The sequence below is a fragment of the Penaeus vannamei genome, chromosome 8 (assembly GCF_042767895.1).
Source record: "Penaeus vannamei isolate JL-2024 chromosome 8, ASM4276789v1, whole genome shotgun sequence".
NCBI lineage: Eukaryota > Metazoa > Arthropoda > Malacostraca > Decapoda > Penaeidae > Penaeus > Penaeus vannamei.
In genome coordinates, this window is record NC_091556.1 from 4592220 (window position 1) to 4604719 (window position 12500).

At 34.2% G+C, this 12500-nt stretch overlaps 2 protein-coding genes across 2 annotated transcripts in view; one reads left to right on the plus strand and one right to left on the minus strand.

The window, feature by feature from the left end:
* The window catches only part of Vha13 (V-type proton ATPase subunit Vha13), a 5593-nt gene extending 496 nt beyond the window's left edge, over positions 1-5097 (plus strand). Inside the window, exons 2-4 of the mRNA XM_027365290.2 lie at positions 3798-3898; positions 4165-4263; positions 4442-5097. Of these exons, the coding sequence (XP_027221091.1) occupies positions 3798-3898; positions 4165-4263; positions 4442-4516 (275 nt within the window). The 3' untranslated portion in view covers positions 4517-5097. The remainder of the gene's footprint in view (positions 1-3797; positions 3899-4164; positions 4264-4441) is intronic.
* Positions 5098-5456: 359 nt separating this feature from the next.
* The window catches only part of LOC113813314 (LETM1 domain-containing protein 1), an 8568-nt gene continuing 1524 nt past the window's right edge, over positions 5457-12500 (minus strand). The window contains exons 2-7 of the mRNA XM_027365292.2: positions 12146-12500; positions 11812-11982; positions 11439-11552; positions 11155-11329; positions 10270-10413; positions 5457-8494 (exon numbers count right to left, since the gene is read on the minus strand). The exon at positions 12146-12500 is cut by the window's right edge and continues 269 nt beyond it. Coding sequence (XP_027221093.1) covers positions 8318-8494; positions 10270-10413; positions 11155-11329; positions 11439-11552; positions 11812-11982; positions 12146-12500 — 1136 coding nt within the window. The 3' untranslated portion in view covers positions 5457-8317. The remainder of the gene's footprint in view (positions 8495-10269; positions 10414-11154; positions 11330-11438; positions 11553-11811; positions 11983-12145) is intronic.

Genomic DNA, 12500 nt, shown 5'->3' on the forward strand with positions numbered 1-12500 from the left:
CGGCTTGAACGACCAAGCAAAGGAACCCCATCTTAAACGCACAAACGACCACAAAGATTGTTGGACGACCCTAAAACCTTCCCAACGATGGGGCCGTGTCCTGAACCCCTTACCAATTTTCATATTTGGTAGAGGTTGAAGACCGCGACGCGCGTAGATAGAGGAAAATGGACACCGCTATCTTATAGAGGGGGAAAAATAGAAGGGGATAGCGTATAGTTTAAGATGCACCGGCCTTATAGTCACCGCTAAATGACGAAAATATAACGCGCGGCCGCCTTTCAAATTCAAAGTCGATGAGCTTGTTTACCTTGCTAGGAAAAACACGACACTGACCCACGAACGCATTTTTGCGTTCGCGAACTAGTCTGTGTATCATTACGCGCTTGTCAAAACGATATTTGGCTAATTATCTGTGTCTGCTGGTACGCATTTATACCTTTAAAGTCTTTTAGTAATGTTATTATACTTCAATTGCATATTTTTATATTTATCTATACCCTCATATCGAATCCTGCGCATCGAGTGTTTCACACTTTCTTGCGCCAGCCACAGGTTGACAGCTCACCAACCCGCTCATTTCGAGATTGAAAGCCGGTGAGAAATGTTGCGTTTCCAGTGTTGTGTTGATTCTGGGTTCTTTTTTAAGACCTTTACAGTGGCATCGAAGAATAATTCGACTTCAGTAACCATCCCAGTTTTATATCTGAGCCCACCAAGAGCTCCAAAGGACGAAAAAGGTGATTAAAATCGAAGCAATCCCAACAGTACAAAGAAACGAAAGTTTCACGTTTCCTGATATAAAGGTATTTGGTTTATTATTTTACGGTGTGAAAGCAGCTCTGTCTTGCCGTACATACCGTGGTGGAGAGGATGTGTCCTGGGGGGTGTTGGGGGGCTTGCCCCCCATCAACCCTCCCCTCGGGCAGTGCCCGAAGGGCACGCTTAGTCACGGCAATTTATATTGATATATTAGGTTGGTTGGTTTATTGGTCAATACGTTTTTGGGGGTTGGAACGTGTGAATCCCGTAGATTTTTTTGCCGAAATGTGGGTTGGGTTCCCGTGGAGTTTTTGATTTATTTCGCGTCAGTCCGTAAACTTTCAAAGATGGCGGTTACATCCGTAGAGTTTCATTGGCCGATTTTAAGCGCTTTTTGTGCTAGTTTTATGCATTTTTGATCGTTATTCTTCTTATTAAGCTTGTTTTACCCCATAATTTCCCTGATATACTTCATGCCCTCCCCTGCTAACGGGACTATCAAATCAAGATCGTCGATGAAGAAATGGTACTCGATCTCCTGAACGATTCATTCGCAAAAGAAACAACGCCAAAAATCGATGAAATCATAGAATTTCATGCAGAAAAACATCATTTTTTTCGACTTAGTCTATGCGAGGGTGCGTCGCGGTCTTCAACAATTACCTCATATTTTCCTAGCTGATTTATACTTTAACTTATTAAGCATTATGATTGATTTAGAAAAGTTTGGTTGCAGTAAAGATATGAAATTTCATGTTATAGGCACATTACATGTATATGTTCTGTCCAGTTAATGCCATCATGTAGAATAAGAAAGTACAGTTTCTTTTAAAATCTTCTTTAACTGTTATATATATATTAAAGATTATAATTGTTAATATTTGGAAGATAGTTAGGTTAGAGACTAACGGCCAGTTTGTTAAAATTGTACGAGGCCCGTTGTAATTGCTATTCATTAGATGGACCTGCATATACACAGAAATATATACAAATCTATTAGTGTAGGCATGCATAACTACTTGGTAGATAGATAAATAAATGTATATCTATTAGACAGATCAACAGATATACATTTATTTCTGTGTATATGCATGTCCAGAAATATGAATGTTGATTGGGTTGATCCTTGCACAGTTTTAACAAACTGCCGTAAGTTCTCACTGGCATTTCTCAATTTTTTTTTAACAATTTAAGTTGCTGTGACGGGGTGTTACTGTCTGAGGGAGGGTTAATGGGGTGCCCTGCCTCCCAACACCTCTTGGCAAACATTGCTTTCACCTTGGTATGCGCAGCAACTGGTTATTTTCCAGAATCGGTCTGCAGACCTGTTGGAATTGGCATGCATGTGGACCATAATTGGTGTCCTCCCTAGAGACAATCCTCTCCTAGGTAGGGTTGATGGATTGTCAACTTTTTCATGGACTGGTGGATATCCTGCAGGAACTTGAAAACGAATCCCCTCATGAAGTCCGTGAGACAGTTTCACTCCAGTTGGTCTGTTCACTCTTGACGAGACATCCCGATCACCTGACACTTGGCATTAATTTCCCATGAAACGTACCCAGTACCCACAGCTCACAAATTTTTTCCATGACGAGGAGCCTGTGACGAACCCCTCGGCCAGATTTTTTCATGATAAAACACCCATGTTACGTAGATAAAACAGGTGGAAATCCATCAGATTTAGTATCAGTGGACACTACTCAAATTGTCTATTGTGAATTTATTGCATATGATCAGGGAATGAAGAAGTTAGTTTGTAGTATTTTTGTATTATTGTCATTAAGGGATTATACCCCAAAAAAAAGCCCAAACCCTTTGCTGGGAATACCAAATACCACCACTTCTGACAGGCAAGATGGAACTTAGTAGGTCCAAATGATTCACCTTATGAGTGACGTCACAATTCAGACGAGGCTGTCACTCCTCAAGGTAAACATGCCATTGCACACAGCTCTTGAGTTACTGGATGTTCATATGGTGCCTATTTATTAACTTTTTCTGCCATATTTGGATAATAGACATCAACAGAAGTCCATTGATATCTAGTTTAATGCAAACCTATTATAGAAATTAAGGAATAACCATCTATATTGCATTTCAAGTCATGCTGGTCATATATCATTTTTTATGTACTGTCTAAGGGCAATTTGATGCTTTTAAGTTTTGAAATGAAACCACAATGATGTTTTGATACAGATGCCAGTCTTGCAATCATTTGAGCTTTGAGGTGCTACAGTAACACTACTTTTTCGCTAAACAGAAAAGCAGGGCGGTTTAAGGAATACCATACATCTTACAAGCAGGTGTACTGGAGCACATGGGTTATTCATTAACCTTATGATGACGAGGCCTAAATTTTTTCTGATTTTGATAGTATGCAATAGTCTAAATTTTGTGGCTAAGCCTAAGCTGTGTACAGCTGGCCCACCTGTTGCGAGTAATGACACGTATGTATGTCATAGGCCATTACGTCATGACAGCTCTAGACATATGCAACACAGAAGGGCTAACAAATATGTGATCAAAGCAGCAACAGTTTTCAATTTCAGTGTTGTACAAAAAAAAGTTTGCAAGAGTTATAGCAATAGTACTTCTAACATTACATGATCAAATAATTGTATTAAACATATTTGTACTTCTGAATCCAAAAAGGCTCACACTTTTATGCTTGATTTATAAATTTATGAGATCTATTTGTATTCTACGGACATATTTGCAGTTGTAGGTTATCTGTTATGGATCACAGCATGTTTCAAGTAGGTTTGGGTAGAACATAGCCGATATAATTGCTTAGGTAAAGTTCTGTCTTCGAAGTCCATGGAGGGTTAGTTAGTAACATGTACAAAACTTTAAACTCCTTAGAAAGTATTAGAATACAGAACAAGAAGTATCAGTCTCAGGTTTTAGTTAACTAGCATAGAGATAACATTATCCCTCTCCATGAAGTGTTCACTCATTCACTGAAAATTTTTCTTCCTAAATTATTCTCAGTATTCACCCAAAATTATTTCATAAAAAAATTCTAATTTCAGGCAAAGCACGTCGGTTAAAGCAGGCTAAAGATGAAGCCCAGGCTGAGATTGAAAAATTCAGACAGGAGCGAGAACGTCAATTCAAAGAATATGAAGCTAAGGTGAGTTTTTCATTAAACCTGTTGCAGAGGAAATACCATTGATATGAGTAAAAAGAAAAACTTAGCTGCTGATATGAACCTTAAAAAAAACATGAAAACTCTTTTTGTCAGTCCTAGAAAATTTTGACCAGAAAACAGGATTGTAATGGAAGTATTGAAGGGTTTAATCCAATCTGTAAAAGCATTTATAGTTATTATAAGTTTTTAATTCATAATCTATTTTATGTGTAGCATGTAGATAATTTCTATCCATTTTTGTCTTTCAGCATTTAGGATCGCAGGATGATATTGCCCTAAAGATCAAGAATGACACTCATATTAAGATTGATGCCATGAACAAGCAGGTTGCCTATAATAAGGAAGCCGTAAGTGGAAGACTGTTCTTTGTATTGGGATCCTCATATTCAAGAGTATATGGAGCAGAAAGACTATATAGAATTCGTTTTATTTGAATTATGTTGATCCAGTTTTTTATGTTTGTGGAACTAATAATACAAATCTTTTGATATAATGGGTATCACCAACGTAATTTACTCCTCGCAGGTTATCAAGCGCATCTTGCAGCTCGTCAATGACATCAGGCCAGAAATGCACATCAATGCTAAGAAGGAAGAGTGAAGAGAAACCGCTTTCTGCTTCTCCGGCTTAGACTCCATGATCAGTGTCTAGGAAGACAGATGTCTAGTAGAATATGTGTGTGTATGTACAATTTGAAATGAATGTATCTTGTTTGCATCATTCAAGTACTTTTGTTGTGGTTCAGTGGGAGATTCAGGTTTTAAGAGTAATTTTGAGTATTGTAAGATTTTTTTAATTTTTTTTTTTCCCTTTGTACATAGATAGATTTTCCAAGTCTGCTCTCTTTGGGGACATCTTTATTACAGAATTATAGAATTGTGTTGTTAGAGAGTTGGGCAAAAATTTCAGTTCTTTACCAGTTGTCAGATGAAAGATAGCATTGTCTTTGAATTTATTTTTATTTTCATTCACAGTAGATTATCTTGAATTTACAAACTTGATTGTTTTATCGTAGTTGCTGGACTAATTAACAAAGCACAAGTTGGTTGTTGTCTCAAAGGTTTATTTGATCAAGATTAATAATTCGTACTTAGTAAGTACATCACATTCCATGATGTTTTGAATACTCTTCTGGTGTTGTGCAACTTGTTTATAGTGTAAAATAAAATATGAGATATTTATCTTGATTTTTGAAGTTCCTTTTTGCATACTATTTAATGAATCCTTTTTATAAGATTGCAATTATCATTCAGGCATGTTGTTTTTTACATTAAATCATGTATGTATAGATTTGTTTTTTACTTTTCAAGGAAATGCTATTGCAGACTTGAAGCCAGTTGAAACCATTAAACTAAAATACCAGTTTGGGCTCCCAGTTGTGATATTGTAAATTTAGACACCTCAAAATTGTAGTTTAGAATCTTAATGAGTATAAAAGTAAATTGAAAGAATAATATTTAAAAAATATATGAAAACGTACATTAATTAATAATTATTTTAAGTTATTATTTGAGAGGAAAACATGATTGAAAGTCTTGTAAATATTAGAGAATGTTTACTCCATTCTGTGGACAAATATGTGGCCAAATACAAAATTTGGCTAAGGACCATCTTCAAGTTTTAAAAATAAATAGCTTTTTCACACTTTTGACCAACCTCACAAATGGTCCATATTTATAACAATATAAAACTCCAATCTTTTCTCTAAATATTATGGGGAAAAAAATTGGTTCAAAAAGCAATCATCACCACAACTGCTACATCTTGGTAACCAGTATTTTTTAGTAGTATTCTGTATACATTATTTACAGAAAGTAAAGATATTAAGTTATTCCTTTATGTTGTCTCAAAATCCTGACACAAAAATTGAGGTAAAAACTTAAATACAAACATAGAAAAGAAGCGTAACTCAATCTATTGATCCCTGATGGTATATACTGTAACATGATACGTAACTAAAAGTCTGTACATTAAATTGTCAAAATAAATCCAGACAAGAGACAAATACATTATAAATTTAACATAAGGTGACTAGACAAACAATTGGAAATCAAAAATTGCACTGAAAAATCAACAGAAAAATGAGGGGCTGCATTAACTTTTGATACTGCAAAAGTTAAATACTCTGTAAATATACAGTTTGTGCAAGGAGAAAAAAAATCACATTTTTGAGTGTGTTATAATGCTCACCTTTTTGTAAATGCTGTTACTACAATCTCTGATCGCTAAAATGGCATGTGAAATGTATTTTTCTTGTATTTTCTGTTCAAATGCAAGAAAATTGTAAATGCCTTGGAATAATATAATTACTCCAGCAGGGTCAGACATCCATGCTTGTACAAGCACACAGTATTACTCATACTGATGTGTACATGTACATCTGAACAGTCTCCAATATAATTCTTTTTTGTATATATAACTCTCGGGGCATATGATCTTGACCAGCAGTATCAATATTACCAAAAAGAGACATATTCTCTTTTATGCCAGTAATGAATATGCACCATTACACAAATAGATACAAAATGCAATTCTGATTTGCTTAAAGTAAAGCAATTAGGTTTCACTCCGATACTCCTTTCAGGATTCGCTTTTCAAGCAAATATGTGTCACAGGCATTACAGTACAGTTGACATGCAGTCTTCCACTAATGCTGCTTGCCACAGTTATTTCTTTCTGATCCTTGAAGGATTTATACTTCATTTGTGGAAACTGTAAATTAAGTACATGATAGACAGACCCTCCCTGTGCCATATTTCTGGAGAGGAAAACCTTATGATAAACTCAAAGATGTGATGATTTTACTGTGTTGCAAGAACCAACAATGTGGGTTGGTTCTGAGGCTTCTAAATGGACTAGTGTGTATATAACCAACATATCTACCAATGTTGTGGGAGAACAGGAAATAAAAAGAGCTGTGATTAGAGGTTAAAAAACAATTCCTTTTCAAGGAATGCATTTACTGAGACATTGTGAGAGCCTTTTCTTCATTGACTAATATGTATGGCTTGGGGTTACTATTGTCATACAATCAAAATATATACTAAAGATTAATTATGACTACATATGACACCAGACAAAGAATAAATACATATGACTATATGAACAAACATGAAAAAGACAGCAAAACTCGATTTATAAATTGAAAGAAAATGAACAAATAATACATGATTCATACAATGTGTGAAACATAGCATTATTTAGACAAGAGAGACAAACTTCTTTCACAATTAACCCTCATTTCAGATTTGCCGATTTTCATGCGGATTTCTAGATCAATTTGTGATATTAGAATAATATGAGGAATGGATATAATGTTTTCCAATATATTTACACTATTATGTCTATATATGCCATGTCTATGGTCTCGCAAAATTGTCCTTTTCTGAGATTTGCTGGGCCTCTGCCATGACGACATGACAAACACTACCTCTCATTGTAATGTCTGGGCATTTCCAACCTCAAGTTGGGCACCCAGTGAGGCATCATCTCAGCTTATTATTACACACAGTATCAGTAACGGCAAAAAATATAGCACTAATAACAATGATTGACATGATTAAAAATTATGACAATAATAATAATAATGATGATGATAATAATAACAGAAGAAAAAATAATACCAATAATAATATGAATATGAATATGAATAATTATTATTGATATTATCATTATCATTATTAATATAATCAAATCTATAATAATAATGATGATAATAATAAGAAGAAAAATGAGTAATAATAATAATAATAACAAGTATAATAATAATAATAATAATAATAATAATAATAATAAACAATTACAATAATAATAATCAATTATAATATTGATAACAAAAATAATCATAAAAACAAGAAGAACACTAAGAAAGAGAAAATAATTACTACCATGAGAATGTATACAAATGATATGCGTGGCGATGGCAATGACGAAGCTCATAACAATAATGAGGATGGCACACAGCAATAAAAGTAGTGATGATGTGATGATAATACTATTACTACCATTACTACCACTATGACAAAAGAAAAATAATATCAACTAACTGTAAAACTGGAAAGAAGCCTTTATAAAAGAGACAAGCAAATAGACGAGGAAAGGCATAAGTCTATTTAGCGAAGAACCTTTACATATATCACAATTACATCACACTTATAAAATTTGTAAGACAAGATGCAAGTAAAAAAGGCAAACAAGTTTTCAATAGATAAAGATAAAAGCATGACATATCTCATAATAGAAAAAAAAAAAATAATAATACCTCTGAAAATCTCAAAATCTTGCATCATAAAATACACAAACAATAATAATTCTAAAAAAATCTGAAACTAGAAATTTTAGCACAGGGTATTACACATCATAGTAAAAAAAAAAAAAAAAAAAAACACCTGCCCTCTTATCTTAATAAATAAGAACAATATTGGTTGGCTGATTATAAGCCAGGAGAATTGGAAGATGCAGGAGGAGGGAAAAGGATGATGAGTCGATTTCTCGTGACACCCTGAGCCAGTTTCTCATGTATTCTGTCATGGCTTCGTTGCTCATGTTAGCTGCATTCAAACCTCTCATGAAAAGGCACTGTGGAAGAAATGACGATAAATTATTTAAGAACAACTACGGAAGTATAAAACAAACTGGAGGCATTACTACTTAAACCTTAAACACAAGGCCCTGTGCTTCTCATTGTCTTCCTGTGGCCTAAGACAATCAGTGGATGTGTTTCTGACAAAAGCCGGGTCATGTCTTTGTATGTTTTATATTTTGCAGATATGGGTCAACTAAAGGCACACAAAACTAAAGGAGATGTGTGTATACAATTCTCACACAACCACCAGACAGAGTTGGAGCAGACAGGGGAAGCAGACGGAAGCAAAGAGGGGAACAAATGTGGAGTAGACAAAGTTGGTGCAAAGAGGGGACTGGAGGTGGAGCAGACAAAGTTGGTGCAAAGAGGGGACCGAAGGTGGAGCAGACAAAGTTTGAGTAAAGAGGGGACCGAAGGTGGAGCAGACAAATCTTGAGTAAAGAGGGGAACAGAAGTGGAGCAGACAAAGCTTAAGTAAAGAGGGGAACAGAGGTAGAGCAGACAAAGCTTGAGTAAAGAGGGGACCGAAGGTGGAGCAGATAAAGCTTGAGTAAAGAGGGGAACAGAGGTAGAGCAGACAAAGCTTGAGTAAAGAGGGGACCGAAGGTGGAGCAGACAACGCTTGAGTAAAGAGGGGACCGAAGGTGGAGCAGACAACGCTTGAGTAAAGAGGGGACTGAAGGTGGAGCAGACAAAGCTGGAGCAAAGAGAGGAACAGAGGTGGGGCAAAAAAAGTTGGAGCAAAGTGGGGAACAGACACAGAGAAGACAAAGTTGGAGCAAAGAGAGGAACAGAGTTGGAGCAGGGAGGGAGAACAGACAGAGTGTAAATGGTGTCTGTCAACCCTATATGCACAAACATCACCAAGGCCTCAGATAAAATATAGTCCTAGCTTGTTTGTGATGCATTGATTATAATAAGCAAGGTCCCTTTGTAATATCACAATGATATCACTGCTAAACTACATAAAAAAGGAAGATTATTCACTAAGACTATTAATAGACATATTCCAAATAATCATAATAATAATAACAATAATAATAATAACAATAATAATAACAACAATAATAATATAACAGCAATAATAATAATAATAATAATAATAATAATAATAATAATAATAATAATAATAATAATAATAATAATAATAATAATAATAATAATAACAACAACAACAACAACAACAACAACAACAACAACAACAACAACAACAACAACAACAACAACAACAACAACAACAACAATAATAATAATAATAATAATAATAATAATAATAATAATAATAATAATAACAACAACAATAATAATTATAATTATAATAATAATGATAATAATAAGAATAATTGTTATTATCAATATGATAATAATAATTATAAAAAATATTAATATCAATAATAATAATAATTTAAAAAAGTAATAATAATTACAATAATAATAATAAAAAAAATAATAATAATAATGATAATAACAATAATAATAATAATAACAATAATGATAATAACAATAATAAAAATAATAATAATAATAATAATAATAATAATAATAATAATAATAATAATAAAGATAATAATAACAATAATAGTGATAATAACAACAATGAAAAAAATAATAACAATAATAGTAGTAATAACAATAATAATAATAATTATTATTATAACTAATAATATAATATAATTATTATTATTATTAATACCAATAATAATAATAATCACTAAAACAATAATAACAATTACAACACTAATAACAATAACAATCATGATAATCTTACATGCTTCAACTGTTCGTGCGAGAGTGAGTCAATCCCTTCTCTGGAAATCGCTGAATCGAGGTAATGTAGCTGCCTTGCATAGTCCTCTAGCCTTTTCCGTTTGAGAAAATAAACAGACCTACCATGTAGTCGCAGCAGCCCTCTCTGAAAATTGCAGGCTAGGAGTTAGAATCCGTATCACCAATGAATATGTCAGTGTACTATGCTTAAACTACCCGGATATATTCCTTCAATCTACACGAGAGTTGTACTCTAGCTTTGTTTTACAAACCTAGTTTACAGAAACTTCATTACACATCAGAGCAAAATATATAAAACAAACATTTTTGAGCTTAATTTGTATACTTATATTTACACGATCAAACTGAATGCAGTCACACAATCATAAAAGAATATGAAGTACAGGATACTCTCCTTTATTAGTTCAGTAACAACAAAATGTGTACTTCCCTTTCCTATATCGTATATCATAAACAAATATTCCCAGTTCCACTAACAAAGGGATACATCACCTAAATCTAATGCAATCCTAGCCTAATGTATCAATACAACAAATTGAAATACATCAGTAAATGCACAATAAATCAACTTAACAAACAGACATTTCTACAGCCTTCTAGATATATTTAGTTTTCACATTCTTGCCCTCTTCAATGCCGCTCCATTAATCATCATTCAGTACAATTAGCATCCAGTATTGAAGTCATAATATGCAAAACTTCATTCTTTGTAACATACATATTTCCTATGTTTGAGTAAGGAGAGACTGCCTAATAGGATATAAAAGTCAATGCAATAATCAGTAAGAACCATTAAAGTAATACTAACAAAGACAAACAAAATACCTCACACAACCCATCAAACTTACCTGCAACTAGAACTTACCAAATGAACTGAATACATTTTCTTAATGTGGAAAGGTGCTCCCTGGAACAGAGGCAACAGTTCCACAATCTCCTCAACTGTGGGATGAATACCAGAGCCAAGTTTGTAGAAGGCAGCTCTACACTTCTTGCGCAAGCTCTTATCCTCTATGGTATTCAGCGCAGCTTGTAGGGACCTGGAAAATGGGACAGTTCTTGCTTATACAACTGCACTTTTGATCTTATACTAAATACATCTTAAACATATGAACCCATATTGAAATCATACAATAGAGGGACCTTTACCTGAACACAGGCCGATAATTGAACAGCCTTTTCTTCATGTCCATGAGGGCAAATTCGTGACGCTGCTTGATGTCCCAAAAGTGATGACACAGCAAGTGCCTTGGAAACCAATACCTGTATATGAATAGAGAACAATGCTCATACATCTCTGAATCTCATTCCACTTTCTTATTTCTCTTGTTATCACTCAATCTTTCTCTTTGTTTCTCTAACCACAGTAGGTATTTTTCTAGATCTCCTTGCTCTTTATTTGCCAACATAACTAATGTTCTACACTTCTTACAGCAAAAAAGAAAAATAGGGAAAAGTTTCCAACAGTCTTCACAGACTAAAAAGAATACCACTCTCTTTGTCTTCACATATCAGTCATTACCCTATGGGAAAGGCAAGATTCTGGCCTAAAGGTAAAGATGATAAGGCAAGTATAGGAAAGACTCTGATCATGTCTCTTGGCATGTTGTAATACAGCTCCAACTCCCGACGGGTGCAAGTTCTTAGTGTGCTGCCAGGAACACTTAGATACACCAGGACCATCATAAAATCCCTATTGAAAAGAAAAAAAAAGACCTTAACAATATCAACACGATCAATGCAATCAAAATTTAAATTTAAAGACCATTAGTCTACAGATTTTAATTTTGTGTGTAACATATCCCATTTATTCATACTGCATCTAAAATAAGCAAAGTTAACTGTTGACAACTTACTTGAAATCAATGAGGAATTGCTTCAGTCCAACTGAAAATATGCGAAACATATTGAAGGTGTCCGGCATCTCAGTCTCCAAAGATTGGTGGAATCTATTCAAGTACCATGTGTACCGACCTAAGAAGTATCGCAGTATTTTCGAGGATATGTTTTGACTACCAACCTTTTTCACCTGTTTTCGTGAGGTCTTTATCATTTGCATGTCCTCAGCTTTGACACTATTATCATTCTCACTTTGGCTTGGTTCAGCACCAACTGCACTCTCTTTCTCATTTGTGGGTTCTTGTTTTTTTTTACTATCTGGACTAGTTGACATATTTTTCACTCCTGTGGTGGATACATCTGTGATAGGCA